This window comes from Lynx canadensis, chromosome C1, assembly GCF_007474595.2.
Source record: "Lynx canadensis isolate LIC74 chromosome C1, mLynCan4.pri.v2, whole genome shotgun sequence".
Lineage (NCBI taxonomy): Eukaryota > Metazoa > Chordata > Mammalia > Carnivora > Felidae > Lynx > Lynx canadensis.
Window position 1 is genome coordinate 77,826,470 of NC_044310.1, and position 23,750 is coordinate 77,850,219.

General features: G+C 34.8%; 2 protein-coding genes across 4 annotated transcripts in view; one reads left to right on the top strand and one right to left on the bottom strand.

Moving 5' to 3' along the window:
* Positions 1-5,334: 5,334 nt before the first annotated feature.
* Positions 5,335-17,398, top strand: CC1H1orf146 (chromosome C1 C1orf146 homolog). Its single transcript, XM_032594142.1, has 5 exons — positions 5,335-5,435; positions 14,103-14,193; positions 15,659-15,827; positions 16,217-16,295; positions 17,182-17,398. The coding sequence occupies exons 1-5, from the start codon at positions 5,367-5,369 to the stop codon at positions 17,356-17,358; spliced, it is 585 nt and encodes a 194-aa protein (XP_032450033.1). The 5' UTR covers positions 5,335-5,366; the 3' UTR covers positions 17,359-17,398.
* A 59-nt stretch (positions 17,399-17,457) lies between these two features.
* GLMN (glomulin, FKBP associated protein) overlaps positions 17,458-23,750 on the bottom strand; it is a 35,679-nt gene continuing 29,386 nt past the window's right edge. For 2 of the 3 annotated variants that reach the window (XM_030328275.1, XM_030328274.1), the window contains 3 exons: positions 19,378-19,501; positions 18,684-18,766; positions 18,422-18,577 (listed from right to left, as the gene is read on the bottom strand). In XM_030328275.1, the coding sequence (XP_030184135.1) occupies positions 18,461-18,577; positions 18,684-18,766; positions 19,378-19,501 (324 nt within the window). In that variant the 3' untranslated portion in view covers positions 18,422-18,460. Of the gene's footprint in view, positions 18,578-18,683; positions 18,767-19,377; positions 19,502-23,750 lie in introns of all 3 variants that reach the window. The other variant, XM_030328273.2, reaches the window with a different exon arrangement.

Sequence of the window (23,750 nt, forward strand, 5' to 3'; positions counted from 1 at the left end):
ACCGACTGCGCCACCCAGGCGCCCCAATGACTATTATTCTAAATTCTTGTTCCATTTTATTGCTTAAATCGGTTTTGATCAATTCGTTAGGTATTGCTACTTCCTGGAGTTTCTTTTGAGGAGAATTCTTTCGTTTCATCATTTTGGCTAGTCCCTGCGGTGGCTCCAAACTGCAGGGCACTTCCCCTTTGCTCTCCAGAGAAACTTGTGTTGGTGGTCGGGGCTGCAGTCAGACCCGATGTGTGCCCCTAGCCCACTGCTGGGGCCACAGTTGGACTGGTGTGTACCTTATCTTCCCCTCTCCCAGAGGCAGGACTCACTGTGGAGTGCTATGGCCCCTGTCTGGGCTGTTTGCATACTGCCAGGCACAATTGTGGTGCTGCTTTGATGGGATCTGGCCAAGGGTGTATTAGAGGGGTGGGTCCGCAAGGTGCACAGGGGCAGGAGGGCCAGGCTTAGCTAGCTTTGCCATAGGTGGTCCCCTGCGGGAAGGGCCCTGCAGCACCAGGAGGGAGGCAGGCCCATTGGAGGGATGGATCCACAGAAGCACAGTGATGGGTGTTTGCACGGTGCAAGCAAGTTCGGTGAGGGAAACTGGTTCCCTTTGAAATTTCAGCTGGGGGATGGGAGAGGGAAATTATGCTTGCCAGCACCTTTGTTCCCCTGCGGAGCTCTGTCCTTCTGGGGCTCAACATCTCTCCCTCCCAGCATCCTCTCACCCTCCTCGCTCTCTGAGAGCAGAGCTGTTGACTTCTAACATTCCAGATGTTAAGTCCTGCTTGCTGTCAAAACTCACACAGTCCAGCCCCTCCACTTTTGCAAGCCAGACTTCGGAGGCTCTGCCTTGCCTGGTGGGCTGACCCTCCACCACCCGGCTCCCTCCCGTCAGTCTGTGTAGCATGCACTGCCTCTCTGCACTTCCTACTCTCTTCTGTGGGCCTCTTGTCTACGCTTGGCTCCAGAGAGTCCATTGTGCTAGTCTTCCAGTGGTTTTCTGTATTATTTAGGCTGATGTGGGTGGAATCTAAGTGACCAGCAGGACTAGGTGAGCCAAGCATCCTCCTACGTCGCCATCTTTGGCTATTTGGTGAATAATTCATTTAAGGTACTCTTTGGTTTGATTTGCTAGTATCTTTTTGAGAATTTTTGGATCCGTGTTCATCAGGGATATTGGCCTGTAATTCTCCTTTTTAGCGGGGTCTTTGTCTGGTTTTGGAACCATGGTAATACTGGCCTTACAGTAGAGTTTGAAAGCTTTCCTTCCATTTCTATTTTTTTTTTTTTTTTTGGAACAGTTTGAGAAGAATAGGTATTAACTCTTCTTTAAATGTCTGGTAGAATTCCCCTGGGAAGCCATCTAGCCCAGGACTCTTATTTGTTGGGAGATTTTTGATGACAGATTCAGTTTCTTTGCTAGTTATGGGGCTGTCAAATTTTCTACTTCTTCCTCTTAAGTTTTGGTAGTGTGTGAGTGTTCAGGAATTGTCCATTTCTTTCATATTGTTCACTTTGTTGTTGTATAATTTTTCATAGTATTCTCTTATAATTGTTTGTATTTCTGTGGTGTTGGTTATGATCTCTCCTCCTTAATTCATGATTTTATCTATTTTGGGTCCTCTGTTCTTTTTGTTAAGTCTGGCTGGGGGTTTATCAATTTTGTTTATTCTTTCAAAAAAAAACACCACTTTTTAGTTTCTTTGATCTATTCTGTTTTTTGTTTGTTTGTTTCTATATCATTTAGTTCTCTCTGAGTTTTATTATTTCCTTTCCACTGCTTTGGGCTTTATTTGCTGCTCCTTTCCTAGCTCCTTTAGGTGTAAGGTTAGGTTGTGTATTTGGGACCTTTCTTGCTTCTTAAGATGGCCACAATTGCAATGTATTTTCCTTTTAGGACTGCCTTTGCTATATCCCAAAATGTTTGCACTATATGTCTTCATTTTCATTTGCTTCCGTGTATTTTATTCTTTAATTTCCTGGTTAACCCATTCATTCTTTACTGGGATGTTATTTAACCTTCATGTATTTGAGGGCTTTCCAAATTTTTTCTTTTGGGTGATTTCAAGTTTCATAGTGTTGTAATCTGAAAACATGCATGATATGATCTTGATCTTTTTGTACTTGTTGAGGGCTGGTTTGTGACCCAGTATGTGATCTGTTCTGGAGAATGTTCCATGTACACTCAAGAAGAATGTGTATTATGGTGCTTTTTAGGGTGAAATGTTCTGAATATATCTGTTAAGTCCATCTGGTCCAATGTGTCATTCAAAGCCATTGTTTCCTTGCTGATTTTCTCCTAACTTCATCTGTCCATTGCTGTGAGTGGAGTATTAAAGTCTGTTACTATAATGGTATTATTATCGATGAGTTTGTTTATGTTTGTGATTAATTGATGCACATATTTGGGTGCTTCCATGTTAGCATAAATATTTGCAATTGTTAGATATACTTGATGGATAAACCCTGTTAATTATGGTATAATTCCCTTCTTCATCTCTTGTAACAGTCTTCGTTTTAAAATCTAGTTTGTCTGGTATAAGTATTGCTACTCTGGCTTTCTTTTGACTTCCATTAGCATAATAGATGGCTCTCCATCCCCTCACTTTCACCCTGCATGTGTCCTTAGGTGTAAAATGGGTCTCTTGTAGGCAGCATATAGATAGATCTTGTTTTTTTATCCATTCTGCTACCTTGTGTCTTTTCATTGGAGCATTTAGTCCATTTACTTTCAGAGTGATTATTGAAAGATCTGAATTTATTATTATTATCTGTATTATCTGTAGATTTGGTGTTTCTGGTGGTGTTATCTGGTCTTTTGTAGTCTTTGCTGCTTTCCACTCACAGGGTCACCCTGAGGATCTCTTGTAGGGCTGGTTTAGTGGTCATTAACTCCTTTAATTTTCATTTGTCTTGGAAAGTCTTTATGTCTCTTTCTGTTCTGAATGACAGACTTGCTGTATAAAGGATTCTTGGGTGCATGTTTTTCCTATTTAGCACATTGAATATTTCCTGCCATTCCCTTCTGGCCTGCTAAGTTTCAGTGGACAGGTCTGCTACTAACCTTATGTGTCTACTCTTGTAGGTTAAGGACCTTTTCTCCCTAGCTGCTTTCAGAATTCTCCCTTTATCTTTGTATTTTGCAAGTTTCACTATCATATGTCATGGTTTTGAGCTGTTTTTGTTGATTTTGAAGGGAGTTCTCTGTGCCTCTTGGACTTGGATGCCTGTTTCCTTTTCCCAGGTTAGAGAAGTTCTTGGCTATAATTTGTTCAAATAAACTTTCTGCCCCTTTTTCTCACTCTTCTTCTTCTGGGACCCCTATGATATGGATATTGCTTCATTTCATGGAATCAGTTAGTTCTCTATGCCTCCCCTTATGATCTAGTAATTTCCTTTCCCTCTTTTTTCAGTTTCATGATTTTCCATAATTTTAACATCTATTTCATCTATTCTCTCCTCTGTTTCTTCCATCTTGCTTCACTGTATCTAGCCTATTTTGCATCTCATTTATAGCCTTTTTAAATTCATGCCGACTAGTTTTTAGGTCTTTGATCTTTGCAGCAAGGATTTCTCTGGGGTCTTCTATGCTTTTTCAAGGCCACCTAGTAGTTTTAGGAGTGTTGATCTAAATTCTTGTTGATCTAAATTCTCAGATATATTGCCTATATCTATTTTAAGCAAGCCCCTGGCTATGATTTCTTCTTGACCTTTCTTTTGGGGAGAATTCCTCTGTCTTGTGATTTTGACTAAGTTTCTGTCAGTGTTTTGCATGTTCTAAAAGCTTGTTATGTTTCCTGCATCTGAGAGTACCACTATATTAAAAAGGGGCCTGGCACTCCTGGCAGTGTTTCTGGTGTATGCTGTGTGCATTCTGCTGTTGCATTTTGGCTTCTCTTTCCCATTGTTCAGTCCTCTACAGAGCTTCTCATTACTTTCAGTGGTGAAGCGTCTGTACCTTTAATTAGGTGTGCTTTGCTTTGTTTGTTGAAGTAACCCTGAAAAAAAAGGAAAAGGGAGAAAACCCTAATGCCCTGTAATGGGAACCATTGTTTTTAGTAATTGTTAGTAGAGTTAAATAGCAAAAATTCAACTGAGTACATTTACCTTATGTTTTCACTCATATGTGGATCTTGAGAAACTTAACAGAAGACCATGGGAGAGGGGAAGGGGAAAAAAAAGTTACAGAGAGGGAGGGAGATAAACCATAAGAGACTCTTAAATACTGAGAACAAACTGAGGGTTGATGGGGGGTGGGGGAGAGGGGAAAGTTGTTGATGGGCATTGAGGATAGCACTTGTTGGGATGAGCACTGGGTGTTGTATGGAAACTAGTTAGACAATCAATTATATTTTTAAAAAAACCAAATTGGCTTTATTCCATGAATCATGAATTGGGCAGTATCCCAATTAGCAAGGGAAAGGAACTCCACCAAGCTGTGGGAAAGGGAAGGTTTTTTTTTTAATTGTTTATTTAGTTTTGAGAGAGAGAATGAGTGGGGAAGGGGCAGAGAGAGTGGGGGACAGAGTGTCTGAAGAGGGTCTGCACTGACAGCAGAGAGACTGGTGTGGGACTGGAACTCATGAACCATGAGACAGGACCTGAGCTGAAGTAGGATGCTCAATCAACTGAGCCACCCAAAAGCCCCAAAAAGGGAAGTGTTTAAAGACAGGAGTTGGAAAAAAATTATTTGCAAAGAATGCATTTTTCAGGCAAGGTTACTTTCCTGAGGGGAAAGGAAGGGATTTACTAATTGCATTATTTCACTAGTGCTGACCAAGTATTCAGTGTCAATTGGTTAAAGGTTACATTGTGGGGGGTGGGGGGGTGGTAAGTGAAGGATAGGGTGGTTGGGTGGTGAAACTGAAGTTAGGTTAGATATTAAGTCTTGGTTTACTGATGTGGGGTTTAGTGCAAGTGACTCCGTTTTGGGTCTACTATCTCCTTTTTAGCAATAGGAAGCGTGGTATTGATAAGCTTAATGTATAACAAGACATATTTTCAGTGTCAAATTTTAACTTTCAAATATTCTTTAGAATGTCTCCATTAACCTTGTTTGTTTGTTTGTTTCTTTTTTTCTAGAAAGCACCAGTGGGGGGGGAGCAGAGGGAGAGGGAGAGAGAGAATCTTAAGTAGGCTCTACACCCTTGGTGGAGCCTGATGCAGGGCTAGATTTCATGACTATGAGATCATGACATGAGCTGAAATCTAGAGTTGGACTTTAACCGACTCAGCCATCCAGGTGCCCCCACATAGTTTCATTTCTATCTTTAATTTACTCATTCATCAAACATTTCTACATGTCCTGTTTCCTCTTACCTTTTTTCAGATTGTGGCACCATTAGAAGCTGGGTTGATCCAAAGACAGACAGATGGCTGAAAATGGCACAAAAGAAAAAATAAAATGGACAACCACCATTATTATTAGCTCATCTCTTAAGGTAAATAGACATTTGGGCCATTGATCTTTAATTTAAAAATTAAAAACCATAGAACAATATTTTAAAAGATCCTTAGCTTGATTATCAAAGTTATGTGGATCACCAAGCACATAAACTAAATGTATTTTAAAGATAAATTATAAATTTTATTGTATCTATTTTCAACATCTTACATCTCTAAATATTTGAGGGTTGGGAATTTTTTAAAGTTCTTTTTTTTCTTTATAAGCCTGTTCTAATAGAGATGTTAAAGGATTCCAGAAACAGTAACACATATGCATATATATATTATTTAAGGTTTTTAAAGAAATAAACCACAGAAACTGATTTTTTTTACCTTAGTGGCATTAGGAGGAGGCTGTCTCCATAGTTTGGATAGGAGGGGATGGGAAGTTAAATGTCTGAAGGCACTTGGTCAGTCCACAGCTGTTTCTAACTCCTTAGTCAACAGGATTTCTCCATTGCCCTGGTATTTATCTGCGAACACTAGCTGATGTCTAGAGTGAAGGGGCAGGATATGACTATTCCACAGTAAAGAGGAGAGAGACAGAATAAGAGTTAAAATAAGATTTTTATCCACTCTGTCCTCTAACTGCTGCCTCAAGCTGCACTTTGCCCTATTAGCTTTAGCCATCTAGCTCCATAACACATACCAGTTTAGGACAGCCTTAAGTCTCACTGATTTTTTTTCATGCTTCTTTTCGTTAGGTTTCTAGAATTCATGTTTCTCTCTTAATTATATAGCTTTTTTAGACTGATTTTGAGAAAGGAAGCCAGCAATCCATGCTAATGTGTGAAGAGCACCTACTTTATAATTCATTTATTATGTTTAATCATCTTGTTTTTTCCTATTTGTCCCACCTTTTCTGTTTCTTTTTTCTCTCCTTTCTTGTTAGTTTTTGTGTTGATTGGTCAGTCTCTCTCTCTCTACCTCTCCCCCTGCCCCCATCACCATCTCTCTCCCTCTTTTACTAGCTATGGAAATTATATGCCCTATTTCTACTATTTTAGTGGTTGCCCTAGAAATTTTAACATGTATACTTAGCTCCACAAAATCACAGTGAATAATTACCTTTATCCTCATCTTAAATCACAAAAGAATCTTAGAACACTCTTAGAACAAGATTCTTGTTGTTATCATATTTAGTTTAATTCTGTTTTTTAACTCCACAAAGTCTTATTTTCTAAAGTTAGCATTTGTTTAGATTTACTCATGTCTTTGCTGTTGTTTTTGCTTTCCTTTTTTTCCTTTGGCTCAGACTTCTCTTTTTAAATCACTTTCTTTTTATCTGAAGAATATAATTTAGAATTTACCTGTATGAGGATTTTCTAGAAGTAAAAAACTTACTCTCATTTTTTGTTAATATCAAAATATTTCTGTTTTCCCCTTGATTTTGAAAGATGTTTTAAAAGTCAATTTAATTTAAGTATAACTTACATACAATAAAATGCACTCATTTTAAATGTGAAGTTTGATGAGTTTTACAATCAAAATATAGAACATATGCATCACTCTAGAAAGTTCCTTTGTGTCCTTTTATTGTAATTTCTTTTCCAGCCCCCTGCCTCAAGTAAACCATTGATCTGATACTTATCACTATAATTGGTTTTGCCTATTGTAGAATTTCCTATAGATGGAATGACATAGTTGGTATTCTTTTGTGTCTTGCTTACATGTTGTTACATATTACAATAGTTTGTTTCCTTTTATTGTTGAGTAGTAGTTTACTGTATGAGTATACCCCAGTTTATTTATCTATTCACCAGTAGATGGACATTTGGGTTGTTTCCAGTTTTGGGCCATTTTTAAGTAAGCTGCTGTAAACCTCATTATATGTCTGTCTGTTGATCTGTGTTTTCATTTCTCTAGTAAATACATAGTAATGGAATTGCTGGGTCATATGGGTCAGATGTTTATTTTTATAAGAAACTGGAAAACTTTCTTCAGTTTTACTACAAATGAACACTGAATCTATTTAACTGCATGACTAATCTGTGTAACTAAAATAAAAATAATGTGGGAATTATGGTTTTATACTCTCATCAGCAATGTATAAGAATTCCATTTACTCCAAAGTGAAAGATATTTTCACTAAATTTATAGATATTTTGTTTCAGCATATTGAGGAACTCATTTCACTGGATTCTGACTTCCATTGTTATTGTTGATAAGATAGCATCAGTTTGTCACTTCCTTGAAGATTACCTGTCTTTCTTCTCTGACTGCTTTTCAGATTTTGGCATTCTGTGGTTTTAAGGTATAGATTTCTTTTTATCTTTTGAGGCTTCATGAATCTTTAAATTGTTGTTATTACCAAGTTCTTATCCATCATCTCCTTTAATATTGCCTCTGTCCTATTTCCTTGCTCCTTCCTCTCTGAACTCCCATTAGATGTTTGTTAGATCTTATCAGAATATTCTCCATGCATTTTGACTTCCCTTTCACTTCTTCTGTCTTTAGGTTGCAATCTAGGTAATTTAATCTGTCCTTTGTTCCATGTCAATATTTTTCTCTATTCCTATTGAACTCACCCATTGAGGGTTTTGTTTTGTTTTGTTTGACTTTTTTCAGCTTATGAAATACACATAGAGAAAAGTAGAAAAGGACATAAAAGTATATATGAACCATTTAATGGAGTTATTATAAAGAGAATACCATGTAGCCAATCGGGTCAATAAGTAGAACATTATTCATTTCCTTTTCTCCTCAAGACTTTTATTAATTATATCAATCAAACACCAATTATATTAGGTGTTTATAACTTATTAGTTATATCAAATGTGCATAACACTTATACTTTTTCTATAACCGTAATTCCCGCATTTATTTTCATGTTGGTTACACAGTTAAATAGATTCAGTGTGTACTTGTAGTTTTCATGTAAAAGATATGTCTTTCTACTACTGGCTTTTGTTAATGATTCATGAGACAAGCATTAGACACAGCTGAAATGTTCTTTCTCTAGAGGAGCCAAAATTGTCAGACATGGCTTTCAAAAATGTCCCTCAAAGTAGAAGTCTGTTCTTTTTTCATGTGTTTTGTTGGGAGTTACACGTTTCCTACTTTCAACAAAGGAAAGTTTGCTATTGTTTCTCATTCTCCTTTGGTTTTTGTGTACTTTTCAAAGAAAGTAGGAGATACCACCATTTTTATTCTAGTAGTTCCTATATTTTTATATTTTAAATGCTGAGTCTTCATTTACCTTACACATAAATCTTTTTGTTTATTGCTAGTTTTTGCTTTAGAAAAATTCTTTGAAATAGAATAGTTGCATTAAAGAAAGAGACATGCACCATTTGAAGATTTTTGATATGTGTTGTCAAATTACCCTACAGGATGTTTTTATATACAGTGGCATCAGCAGTATATAGGAAGCTCAACTTATCCTCACCTATGACAGTTCCACATGTTATTTAAGAAAATCTTTGCTAGTTTGGTATTTTATATTTTATATTTCTTTGATTACAAAGGAGATTAAACATTTTTTCAGACACATTATTTTTATTTCTTCTGTAATTTTATCTTTCCTTTTTTCTATTGGCATAAATAATAAATTTTTATTCTTTAAAATATTAAAAAATATAAAATTGTGTTATATTATTAAGATTTTTCTTAAGGTTTTTTTTTGCCTTTCAATTTTATTTGGTATTTGTGAAATCATAAGTTGCATATTTTTATTTCTACTCTATCTTTAGGAATTAAGGCAGCTGTTTTTATTATACAGTCAAATTTAACAGCTTCTTCCCTGAGATTTCTTAAATTGCTCTTATAAAATTTTTATATATCAGCCTTAAATATGTGTTATACATCTATACATATGCTCATATACAGATAATCATTATATAGTTTTGAATCTAATTCTGTTGTTTTCTCTTCAGTTGATGTATATATTAAATATTGAATCATTACCACACTTTTAAATTCGTTGTAGTTGTGTGATATACCTTAAACTTAATAAGGCATGTTCCTTCCATACTGTTCATATGTTTTTAGAACATATTTTTTCTTCTTGATCAGGGAATCATAAAACTATGGTGTATGCCCTGGCCTACAGCATGTTATTGCCAAGCCAATGAATTAAGCAGGGTTTTTACATTTTTAAAGGCTTATAAAAAAGAGAGAGAAAGAGAGAAAGAAGGAAGGAGACAGGAAGGAAGGAAAAGAAGAAGGAAAGAAGGAAGGAGGGAAAGAAGATGGGAAGGAAGGAGGGACAGTGAGAGAAAGAAAGGAGGGAGACAGGGAAGAAGAAAGGAAGAAAAGAAAAAAATGTGACAGAGATCATATGCAGCCTCACAAGCCTATAATGTTTATTATTTGGCCTTCTGCTGAAATAGTTTGCCGAACTTTATTCTAGATGAACTTCAAAATCACTTTAAGTTAAAAAAATTTTCCATTCATTACACTTTTGATTTGAATTGAACTAATTTATTAAACGAGGGAAAAATTTATTCTTCCCATCCTTTGAACACATGAGATACATCGTTTTTTTTCAAGTCTTTATTTTCTCAGATAATTAAGAAATTTTTTCTTCATATTAATTCTGTTTCTTTTTAAGTACCTTGATAGTTGATGTTTTTGTTACTATTATGAAATATTTCCCCATGTTTTCAATCTGTAAGTAGAAACTTTTGAGTTTGTGGTAATTTATTTTTATTATTATTTTTTTTTAATGTTTATTTATTTTTGAGAGAAAGAGAGAGCACAAGTGGAGGAGTGGCAGAGAGGGAGGGAGACTGAGAATCCAAAGTAGGTTCCAGGTTCTGAGCTGTCAGCACAGAGCCCCACACGGGGCTCACACTCACGAACCATGAAATCATGACCTTAGCCGAAGTCAGACACTTAACCAGGCGCCCCTGTGGTTGGTTGGTTACTACTTACTTACTTACTTACTTGTTTATTTTATTTTATTTTATTTTATTTTATTTTATTTTACTTTATTTTTATTATGATTGCATTGACTCTATTTATTTATATTAAATATAATTTATTGTCAAATTGGTTTCCATACAATACCCAGTGCTCATCCCAACAGGTGCCCTCCTCAATACCCATCACCCACTTTTGTGGTTATTTATTCTTAATCACTGCACTGCATTTTCATAATTTATTATCAGTTGGTTCTATGGGATTTTCAAGGGAAGCAGTCATAATTTGTGATTAGAATTTCTGACAGCTATATCTCTTATTTTTATCTCATGGCCTTTTGCTGTGACCAAAACATCTAAAACAGTGTTTCTGATTTTAATGAGAATAATTCCAGTATTTTACTATATATGACGTACCTGTTGCTATAAAGTATTTACTGTATTGATATTCATCTAAGCTTAATTAATTATAAAATTTTTCTTTTAATCATAAATAAGTGTATAGTTTTTCAGTTGCATTGGTTTTTGTTGTCTCTTGAGAAGAACTTAAGTGACTAATCTTTTCATTTCTTGATTAAATTAATTGATCGTTGTGGATTTTTCTTTCATATTCTCTTAAAATTTGGTTTTCTAATATTTTATTTTTGAATGAGTATTTACTAATGATTAGGCTGTGGTTTTCTCTTTCTGAGCTATTTTTGTAGGGAATAGGGGGTTTCCTTTTTCATTCTTTTTTTTTTATTCCTTTTGTTTATATCTATGTAGTTATATAGCATGGAGATTTTAAGGTAAAAGGTGCTTTACTATTAAATTTTCTGTGCTGTTAATTTTTTTATTCAATGTAGAAAAATAGTGGTTTTGCTTAGTTAAGTTTTGCACTATGTTATGAGTCTATTTCATAAATTATATATTTTTTCAAAAATTTACTAAATTTTAGAGATAAATCTATTAAGTTGAAATTTATGAAATTGCCATTTCTGTGATTAAAATTTTCATATTGGCATTCATTTAATTTTCTCATTAACTATATCAGTTATTGAGTACCCTTTCTCATTTCTGTTTTTATTTATAGTTCCTTTCTAATGAGTAGATTTGGTAGACAGAATGTTAATTTTATAGAATATTGATAGGTGTTATATTTGTAGAAAGAAGTATTGGATTGTATTTGGAATTCTTGTATAAACAAATTTATACAATTTTTTTATTGCACTGTCTTAACAGCTGTTCATATGCTCAGATGCATTATAAATCCTCAAAAGGAGATAAAATAATATTCAGTGTTTCTAAGTATTAATTGAATAAGGAATACATTTTAATATCTCATGGGACTAATCTTCCATAAAATATGCTTTGGAAAATCTAGTTTTAGCTCCTAGTTATTTGAAAAATTAACTCTTGAATTTGGCTATTTTTTTTTCTAATTCAGTACTTTTTATTTTTATTTTAATTATTTTCTTTTATTATTTTTATTATCATTCTTTTAGTTGGCACCCCAGATAGCATATGAATTTTTTAAGTTTATTATTATTTTTTATTGAAGTGTAGTTGACACAGTGTTACCATATTTTCCAGGTGTATAGCATAGTGATTTGACAAATCTTGTACATTCTTCCATACTCACTAGAGGTGTAGCTACTAATAGAATATGATTAAAATTCATTAACATGGCATACATGGGTCCTTAGGTTATGCACGCATTTATTCCTAACACCATCTTCAAGTTAACTGACTTGTGTATACCTTACATACTTATCATCTAAGGATCCTACTTTTGGTTCTGAATGCCTTTGCCTGTTACTTTTTCTGTCCGTGCTTTTCTCACAGTTATCTTCTTCCTTCACTTGTCTGCTTAATAAACTCCTTTCTACTTTAAAGGTTTAACTCATATTTTATGAAGCTTTTCTGACTCACATCTGTTACATCCTTTTATAGTTTCTGGTTCTTAGCCAAAATTCTCAGTCTTGTCTTTCATCTCCTTAAACATAGTAAACATTGCTATTTTAAGGTATGGATCTGGTATAACTTCACTTTATGTATCCCCTGTGAGTCTACTTCTATTGCCTATTGTTTCTCATAGTTCTCTTCCAAGTATTTCATCTCTTTGTATGTCTGATTATTTTTGTGTATTGGAATTTGTATTTGAAAAATTGTAGAAATAATTTGAGGCCTAGAATAGTGTTCTATTCCTCTAAGAAGCTTTAATTTTACAAGAGAATTAAACCCCTAAAACCTAAGCAGGGTTGCTACATACATTACAGGACATTCAGTTACAATATTTGGGTTTTAGGTAAGCAATTAACTTAGTATAAGTACATCCCAAATATTGCATGGGACATACTTATACTAAAAATTATGTTGTTTATCTGAAATTCAAATTCAGCTGGGTGTTCTTTATTTTTATTTGCAAAATCTGTCAGTCCAAGCCCTAAAGCATCTATTGTATGTAATAAATGAATTACATCTAGAATGGTACTAGTTATGTGAGAATTGAAAGAATAGTCACTCAGATAATTTTCTTTGTAGTTCGAAAGAGGAAACCTGATTGAGAAAGGTTGCTCTAGGGAGTGGTTCTGCAAGATGGTTGTGAATACTAGTAATACAGTATCACCTAAAGACAATTTCTGGGATTGAAATGGTTTGAAGCTAGGCTATAGTCCCTGTGAGAGCTGTTCTACTTTTATCAGGAGCTGTGTTTAGCCTGTCAGCTCTTTCGGAATTGGCAGATGCCCTCAGGGAAAAGGTGGCCTAAATGCTGGTCTCATATCTTTGAATTTCTGTATGGATTTGGCCTTATAATTGTTCACTATCCTGCTAGCTCTCTGATGTATTCAAGAAGATTTTTTAAATTGTCCAGCTTTTCTAGTTGCTTCAGCAGGAGGTTTGGCTTAAATTGCTTAGTCTGCCATTGCTGGAATCAATGTATAGTTTTAAAACGGCAGAAATAAACTCATGGGAAGAGCCATAGTTGAACTCTAGGTCAGGATCTGTTTGGCACAAAATACTCTCTTTGGGACAGAAAGGAAGCATATATTTTGTACATAATTCCAGCCTGTGTACTTAAAATATACATGTTATAAAGCAAAATATAAAATTAATATACCTAAGGGATTTTTATCTACTTGGAGAATAATCAGCTTGAGCTGTAACCAATCGGGAAACCCTATTAACCACTTACATTTTAGTGGCTTGGATAAAATTATCTAAGTAATTACTTGTATAGAATAGAAAATGAGATGGTTTTTGAAATGGCATTCAAACAGAAGTCCTGTTGCTGTGTTCATACATGTTTTCTGACTCACCTAAGGCTTGAAGCATCTTAAAATTATAATAAAAGTAACTGTAGTATACACAAATAAATTGGAGAATTGGTTGTCTCCTTGTGGTATTTTGTACATCTGGCACTTCATGGTTCTCTGAGCCATCTAAGAAACTCACCACAACCCACCTTCCAATTTATATTAATGTATGCCAGGATCCATCTCCAAGTTGTGTTTTTAAAAGAACTTTGCGTTTGCTCTGCTTCTTATAGTTTAGTTCTTTAATACTGTCTTTTGTTTCTGTCTCTAAATAACATAACTAGTACACAATTCATTTCCAAACAGTGTGTTTCAGAACTAAATATTTTTGTTTTTACAAAAGTGTTTTCACCATAGAGAGCACATTTACTGTCTCCTTTGATGATCAGATATATAAGTGGTATAGTTATAAAAGAAGCTATTAAATTAATTTTTTCATTAGCTTTAACAAAAAATCATTGTAAGCATGTCTTAAGTTTATGTTTCTGAAAAAAATGTTTTTTAGAGTTGTGAAGTTGCAACTGCCCTAGATCGAAGCCACAAGATTCGGTATTCAGATTCAGTGGAAAATGGATCAATTATCTTTTCTCTTTCTGGTACAGTATATTTGCTGTCTTAAGTTTCTTATAAAATATAGGAGTATAAATTCTAATACTGGTAGTTCAGTAACCAGGTAATAAGTTTAAGGTACTATCTTTTCAGAGAGGTAAATGTATAAAACTATTACTGCTGCAAAAGTAGTGCATGTGGCCGATTACAACATGCATTTCTTTTTAGATTACAATTGTTGAACTAAAGCTGAACCAGTGGAGTGTGTTAGAAGATATTAAAAACTACTTGTTTTGGAACTAAGATGAAAATAGAACAAAGCCACCTCTCCAACAGTCAGTACTTAAAATGTTACCAGTATTAATGAAGAGGCCAACGTCACATTGGTCAAAAGCCATATACAAAAACAATATAGGAGAATGCTTTTTCATGATTTTGTACATGATTTTGATGCATATAACATAAATACTAAAAGAAAAGAATCAAATGGAGACAAATAGAAGTTCCGCGAATCATAAAACTGTACAATGGTCATGGGCAAAATAGAGGAAGGAATTAGATTAGGAGATGAGAAGCCTGGAACAATGGAAAGGGGGCAGCACAAAGCATAGTTTTGTGATAGGGAAATGACTGAAGTGATAAAAGGTGGAGGTAAAGAATTTTATCAGGAGGGTTGCAGACAGACTGATACTTTAGCAGAGGTTTTGGAAGACAGACAGCTTTCAAAAGCTACTAGAAATAAAACTCCCGGCTGAAAGTGGTCCAACTTCAAACTCATCCTTCCTGGTTGAATAAAGAGCCCACTAGGGAGAAGTGAAATGTTCTTGAATACCTCCTATGTGCCTTGGCCACTTTATATACTGTATCTTATTGAATCCTCTCAACAAACCCATGAACAATTATTATTGCCATCTTACAGATGGGGGAACTTAGGTTCAAAGAGGTTTATATAAATTGCCCAACTTCACTCAATTAGTATATAATCCCTTTCCTCAGATTGTCTACTCCTCATCATTTAAAGTGCTATAATTAGATCAAATTTCCTTTCAGGACTATTCTTACAGGCCTGATACTTTTTCAAAAATCCTAGGTAACTGCTTATCAAGTATATTAATGTATGTAATAGTTAATATTCTCTACAAAGGTTTCTTCAAGAAACAATTGAAGGCTTATCTTCCTTTGATTTTCAGCTTTAAAAAAAATCATAACACACAAAAAAACTTTTCACTAAAATTAGGCATTACTATGTATACAGTGCCATCATCAGAAAATGATGACCAAAAACATTTTTCCTCTTATTTAGAATAAGCCATCCTTTTATATAGAGCACTTCAAAGAATTACCGAAATCATTTTGTAGTTTAAGAATTTTGTTATAGTAACTTCTGTTCCTTATGGGTTTAGGTCCTGTACACTTAACCAGCTATATGAATTTTTGTTGATTTTGTGGAGTTTACAAAATATTTTATTATTATGACAAAGTGATGTTTTATATTTTGTTCACCTTTCCTAGGAGTTGCATTTTTATTGATGGATGCTAAAGAATGCTTTACATCAGCTGAAGAAATATTTCTAGCCAAAATTGAGAAGTTTACTAATATTCACCAAAATAGCTTTTTGGTTCTGTCTGCTGCCTTCCATGGGCCTGAGGAATGGAAACTGATGTTCAGGATTCAGCAGAGGTATGGATGAATAGTACTATAGACTTTTCTTAAATTACAATATGCTCACTTTCGTTCTTAATCCTTTTAAACAGGTGAATTGCGTTTTGCCAAAAAATAAATGTTATAATATTAACTTGTCACAGTTAACAAAATGCAGGCCTAATGGGTATTCCAAGAATGAGGGTAACAAGTTTCAGAGTTCATGTTGATTTCTGAGATTCTCCTGCAAGACCAAAACAAAAGTGAACATTTTAGTCTGTTCAATCCTGGCTATAAAGTTTATCATATCCTCTGTGGAATAGGGCAGGGCATAAATAAATGACAAGAGCTTTCTCTCTCCTTTCTGCTTACTTAACAGATGTCTATATAAGTTATATAATGTATTTAACTTATGAATTATTTTTCAGATTCCTGGGTAGTAACTTACGGATACTTCCAGTACACAACACAGTAGATGTTATTAATCTTATGTGCACTATAGCTAAGGTGAGTCACCTGAGGAAAATGACACATACATAAAAACTCATAGATTTTAAGGTTCTTGACTTCAAAATGCACACTCTCTTGAGCAGGATTGACAAATACTGTTTCTGTTCCCCTCAGAGAAGTTGCTCTTTCAGCATGCAACTCTTGGAAGCCTGAACTCAACCTCTCAAGTCTTCTCAATTTACTTCTGGTAGTCATTACCACAATGACTAATTTTAGGCCAAAAGAGCATTTGGCATATATACATTGTGTTGGTCCTACTGGTTACTTAAATCTTCCTTTAAGTTCTAAAATATAATTATTGATCAGGTTGTAGTCAAGAACTGTCAAAGTGCATTCTTTTTTAAAGTTTACTTATTTATTTTGAGAGAGCACGTGTGCGCATGAGCAGGGGGAGGGGCAGAGAGACAGAGAGAGAGAGGGAGAGAGAGAATCCCAAGCAGGGTCCACACTGTCAGCTCAGAGCCCCAGGGAGATCATGACCTGAGCTGAAATCAAGAGTTGAACACTTAACCGACTGAGCCACGCAGGTGCCTCAAAGTACAAACATTTTATTTTATAGAATGATCTTCACTTCACAAGTTACCATTTTCTTTTCATGCTTGTCCTCTGTGAAGTGTGCCCTAGGCAGAGTTAGGTGTTTCTTACTCTTATACTTGGAACAGATCTTCATTAAAGCAATTCTTAAAGTATTCTTTTGACTTGTTTGAAATTCCTTAAAGACAGAGCTCAGGTATTTTTCTTTTACTGACTTAACTCACACATAGTATTTAGCACAGAAGGTGATTTGATACTTGTTGAATAAGTGAAAGTTTATATTTTTATATGACCCTGTAAAAATAATTTATTTCTGTAAATAATGTTGCATGTTTATAACTTCTTACAGATGGCCTCCAAACCATACATAGATAACATCTGCTATAGAATGGTAACAACTGAGGCTTACATCATTGAGCAAAGTCCTGTTTGGAAAACACTTCAAAAGTTAAAACTGAGTAGTGATTCATTTAACCCAAACTACAGTATCAATTACAAATGTCCTTTTGGAAGAATATTAAAATAATTAGACCACTTAAATTATAATGTTAAAATATATATTTACTTTAAAGACTTTTAAAAATTTTAAATAAAATGGATATGACCAAAAATGATTTATTTTCAGTTTTGTTGAGTAATTCCTTTAATAATGTTTAGAAAACATTGGTACATACATATATTTAAAAAGTCAGATGCAGTTTTTTAATGATACAAATTAAGTTGGATGGATAAGTATTTACTACAAAATAAAAACAAAGCATTTTTTAACTAGCCCCTTATACTAAAGGAAAGTCACATACACTTTTTAGCTTTTCCACAAAGGCTGCCAGTATTTTCTAAAATTAATCTTTGCAGATGCTTTCATGTTGTAACTGCTGCTAGAGAGGTGGTGATGGAACTCTGCCCCCTAAGACTCCTCCTGAGGCAAGGAAAGGAAGGGAAATTAAGAGAAGCAGCCAACTGGCCCAACTGAAAACTTCTGTGTACACTTTTAGAGTGGTGTGATATCTTATTTGACACTAGGAGTTCTATTTTTTTTTTTTTATGTTTATTTATTTTTGAGAGAGAGAGACAGAGTGTGAGCTGGGGAAAGGGCAGAGATAGGGAGACACAGAATCCAAAGCAAGCTCCAGGCTCTGAGCTGTCAGCACAGAGCCCAACGCAGGCCTTCAACTCACAAGCTGTGAGATCATGACCTGAGCCGAAGTCGGACACTTAACCGACTGAGCCACCCAGGTGCCCCAACACTAGGAGTTCTAAAATGTGTCATAGCATCTAACTGGAACATAAAGTGTATCAATGTATTTATAAACTCACTACAACTGTATGAATGCATAAAGGCAATTCAACTACATTTTATGAAATTATAACATAAAATTATTAGTTTGTATTGGATTTTCAGTAGTAGGATTTAGAATACATATATGGGCATCATTACCATCTAGATAGATTATCTTTTTAAAACCAAAGAATACTACTGATCCATAATGTGTCATCACAGAAACCAATAACTGAGAAAGGTTACATTTATTTTTCTAGTATTTTACAGAAAAGTTTTTATAAAGATATTAAATAATCATAATGGAAAATACAGTATTTTACTTGTTTTTATTTTGGGAAATGGAGGTTCATTTTATCCCAATATTTTCTTCAGGGGTAGACTTTGTTTTTATTTCAATGAGTTCTTCTACTCGAGCCAGAACACTTTCAATCAAATCAAATGTGAAAAGAGCTGAATGTAGAACCTGCAATGCCAAGGAAAGTTAGTGTTATATTAATGTTGCTGTTAAAGCAAAAAAACAAAGTAGAAAGTCCTCAGCTGGATGTAGCTTAGGAAAATTTCAGATATACCTTAAGCTGCATTTCAGGTGGCATATTAGGGATCTCTTCTCCACCTACAGTTACAGAACAAAGATCTTTAGATTTCTGGACATCTGTTAAGGGAAGAAAAAAATTTAACCATTAAAAATCTCTCAGATTTCAATAATCAATTTATAACCTACTTTCATTATTATATATCTGTTACACTAAAAAGAAATTTCTAGTAATGCCTTTAAGAAATATCCCAACAGATACATAGAAAAGAGCAGAAGATCATTATAGTAGAATTGCCGACTTTAAAAAGTAATTCTGAATCTGAGATTCTTTTTTGTAATTTATACAGATTTACTTGAGAGTGAGGTTGGCGGTGAGGACAGGTGGGGGGATGGACAGAGCCATACCAAAATTAGTGAAATATACAAATAGAAATACTTGTAATACAGTTAGATTCTTAATCAGAATTTGATCTTAATCTGGTTTTAAACCAGAATATACTTCAATTTGTTTTAAATCTTTGTTAACCCAATTTCAATTTCAACTGGCTTTACAGATCTGTTAAAAATCATTTTAATTATAAATGAAATGACTTAACTGTCATGGTTCCTTGTTTGTTATAAAATAAACAACTATGATATTAGAGAGTTCTTTGTTTTGAATATACATAACAGTTCTAAAATTTGACTAATTTTTAGACCTAACTAAAAATGAAATACACATTACCAACCTTGGCTATTTTCTTGGCTATTTTTAATTTCTGCTTCATAATGTGCTTTTGACATATTAAGTCCTGTATGGAGTGGCTTTAAGAAATTATTCTCAATCTTTCCAAGTTCTGTCCATAATCCAGTCTGTTCAGAAGAAGTAACGAAAGAATTAGTTATTTGGTTCAACATTTTTTGATTGCCCACTATTATTAAACACATGTTAAGAGCTCAAGAAACAAAAATAAAATCTGATCCTTGCCTTCCAAGGTAGTTTACTATTTAATAACACATTCATGCATACATTTAGTTATTTTATGTGAATACCAATCAAAATAAAATACCAATCAAAACAAAAATGTACTTTGGATACTACACTCATTCCTACACCATCTGGACAGCTCCTGACTTTGAGATGTGTAACATACAAGTTTTATCCGTGAGAAAGTTATTTGAGAATAATCCATATGATGAGACATTTCTTTTCCTGTAAAAACCATCCCTACAATGACTACCTTATATATTCCTTCAACTCATGATCTTTCAATTGATAGCCTTGTCACAGATCTAGTTCTAGAGGATTCTTTCCCTTCTCTATTAATGGAAACATTTCTAACACAAAGCTGTTAATGAACTTTCTAGTGATCCATGTAGATAGAAATTTTACCTGCCTAGGACAGCTTAGGGTTATTCTGTCATCCATATTAGAAGTTTTTATGCCAAGAGCATTTCCTCTTATATTACTCAAAGGAGGGGAGTCACAAAGTCTTAATTTTATTAGAAAGGAAGAAAGGGAAATGAGAGGGGAGGGGTGTGTCATGGGAAAGAGAAAGGAGACAGGAGAGAACAAGAGGAGGTAGAAGAAGAGAGAGAAAATTCATTAATTTTATTAAAAGTTTCCAGGGGCTCTTTACAAAGGAAAATAGGTGAAAAAGGGAAACTTAGGAACCCAATTATCCTTAACTAAAAGTGGATCACTTGAAAGCCTATTTTGTATTCAAGTTTTGATTATTCAGTTCCAAATAGTATCTTTTATCATGTATACAAATATGTCATAAAATAGATTTTATTCATAGTTATATAGAAGTTCTTAAATGTCAATGTGCTAGTTAAAAATGTAGATTTCTGTGCTTTACTCGGAGACGTTGAGTAGATTTAGGGCTGAACCCAGGAATTTGCATTTATGCACATAAAAGAATACCCAGATGACTGTGATTAGGACCATATGTTAAGATATAATGATCCGGGGCGCCTGGGTGCCTCAGTCGGTTAAGCGTCTGACTTCGGCTCATGTCATGATCTCGTGGTTCTTTAGTTTGAGCCTTGCATTGGGCTCTGTGTGGACAGCTCAGAGCCTGGAGCCTGCTTCAGATTCTGTCTCCCTCTCTTTGCCCCTCCCCCGCTCATGCTCTGTCTCTCTCACTGTCTCTCTCTAAATCAATAAATAAACACACCAAAAAAAATTTTAAAAAAAGATACAATGATCCAAGGGGCACCTTCATAGCTCAGTCGCTTAGGCATCTTACTTGGGCTCAGGTCACAAATCTCTCAGGTTTGTGAGTTAGAGCCCCGCATCGAGCTCCGTGCTGACAGCTCAGAGCCTGGAGCCTGGTTTGGAATCTGTGACTCCCTTCTTCTCTCTGCCTCTCCCCCGTTCACGTTCTCTGTGTCTCTCTCAAAAAATAAATAAATGTTAAAAAAAAAAAAAAAAGATACAATGATCCCATCCAGGGGCACCTGGGTGACTTGGTTGGCTGACCATCTGACTCTTGATTCCAGCTCAGGTCATGATCCCAGGGTGATGGGATTGAGCCCTGCATCAAGCTCTGCACTGAGCATGGAGCTTGCTTATGATTCTCTTTCCCTCTCTCTCTCCCCCACCCGGGTTCATGTCCTCTCTCTCTAAAAAAATAAAATAGCCCTATCCAATGCCAATGAGGAAGAAAATTTTTAATTGAAAATGTTTTTTAATCCTAATTTTGAATCGTCATATGTGGCTACTACCTACTATATTGGACAGTGAAAATCTAGGAGGTCTTTATTAAGACTTTAGTTGTTTTTAATAGCAATTTATTTTAACATACAACACGTTATCATAAAACTTGTAATAAGGCAATAAAAACATGTGGCAAAATTAGGCTACAGCAAATCTGTTGGGAATTCTGTCCAGCTAATTCTACAAATCTTTCATATGATGAACTGTAATTTTAGAAGCATGTAGGAGTGAAGAAGTTGTGGAAATAAGAATATTCCCTCTCTTAAAATTAAGGTTACTAGGTCTTTAAAAAAAATACCACAAGGAAAATCATTTTAAGATTTCTTTTATCTTCAATGTCTAGAAAAAGTAACTTAAGAATTTTAAATAGTTACAATAAGGATAAAGATGTGATGTTCTCACAAATGCTTGCTTTTTTTCTAAAATTTTTTTTTAACATATATTCATTTTTGAGAGGTACAGACAGCATGAGCAGGGGAGGGGAAGAGAGAGGGAGACACAGAATCTGAAGCAGGCTCCAGGCTCTGAGCTGTCAGTACAGAGCCCAGCGTGGGGCTCAAACTCACAAACCATGAGGTGATGACCTGAGCTGAAGTCGGACACTTAACAGACTGAACCACCCAGGCACCCAACAAATGCTTGTTTTTAATTTTTACCCAAGTAGACTCACTTAATGTAGTTAAATTCTTTCAGTTGTAAAGCTTACCTATATATTTCAAAATCCACTGGAGTCTATCTCACAAAAGGAAGACTAGGCAGTTCTGACACATAATGAAATTTATTGCCAGAACAGACAGGGACCTGTCAGAAATAATCAGCCATGACACTGACAAAATAAAGGAAGGAAACAAATAACACCCAGTTTTCCCCTTTCTCCTTATTTGAATATGATTCTTATTTATGAAGTATTATTTATTCTTATTTACAAAGCATACGATACTTATTTATGAAGTAGTATTGTAGAACTTCTACTGTTTCTAATATTAATACTGTAATAATAAGGAATGTGTGTCACCTGAAGTCCTCTTGCTCAGCAAATAATACACAAGGGATATGTTTCAATAAATTAAAACCCAAAATATGGTTTACACAGGATTATATGTATGTGTATATATGCCAGATACAGTTATTTTCCTAAATGAAAAGCATATATGCCTATATTATACAATTCAATTTTTAAAAATTCCCAATTCTTGTAGCCTTAACAATCTCACATTGTTTCCTTTGACCTTGTTTTCATTGTACATATTATAAGCACAAATTATTTAGGACAAAGAATGGACAAGCAGGCAGATGGAAAAGGGTATGAGTAGATAGGACAGACAGTGAGGGATAAAATTATTATGGACTGTGTATTAGAATAAATTATTGTAATTTAAAACAACTAACATTTAACATATCATTAATAAAAACTAGGTTGGGGGTGCCTGGGTGGCTCAGTCAGGTAAGCATGTGACTCTTGATTTTGGCTCAGGTCATGATCTCATGGTCGTGAGATTGAGCCCCACATCAGACTCTGTGCTGACAGTGTGGGAGCTGCTTGGGATTCTCTCTCCCTCTCTCTCTGACCCTTCCCCACTTCCGCTTGTGCATTCTCTCTCTCAAAATCAGTAAGCTGGTTTTGCCAGTTGAGATGGAGGTTCAACTTAAAAACTGAGAACAAACTGAGGGTTGATGGGAGATGGGAGGGAGGGGAGGGTAGGTGATGGGTATTGAGGAGGGCACCTTTTGGGATGAGCACTGGGTGTTGTATGGAAACCAATTTGACAATAAATTTCATATATTGAAAAAAAATAAATACACTTAAAAAAAAAAGAGATGGAGGTTCAAGAAAAGTTTTGTTGAATCTGAAGTATGGGAGAAGGTGCCTATAACTTAGAAGAGATAAAGAGAAATGAAATAGGGTGAAGAGGGGAATGACATATGAAAAGAATAAGTCTGACAGCAATCCAGAAGAGCAGGAAAAGAAATGGATGATTATTCAATTATGAATCACTTTGTTTTGTATTTGAATGATCCTCTTAATATCCCTGTATACCTTCCTGACTGCTTTTCAGCTTTTCATCTGGCTAGTTACCCTCTCAGCATGCTTAACTGATCACAAACAGGTACTGGTAGGAGTCTTTTTGAATAAAACTACCCAGAATTCAGCCTCACTAGGGTATCATTTTGATTCTTCCTTAATCAAAATGTATAAAAACTCAGAAGCTGTCATTTTTTGATCAGCCATAGCACACAGATTTACCTGTCATGTATATACATGACCTATTATAACTGCACTTGGGAGAAATACTTCTATGATGAACAAACAGGCTCTTAACCTGCCTCAAAGATAACAGGTTGCCCATCTTGGACTGAGTTTTTTTGCTATCTCTTTGGTATAATAATTCTTATGGTAAC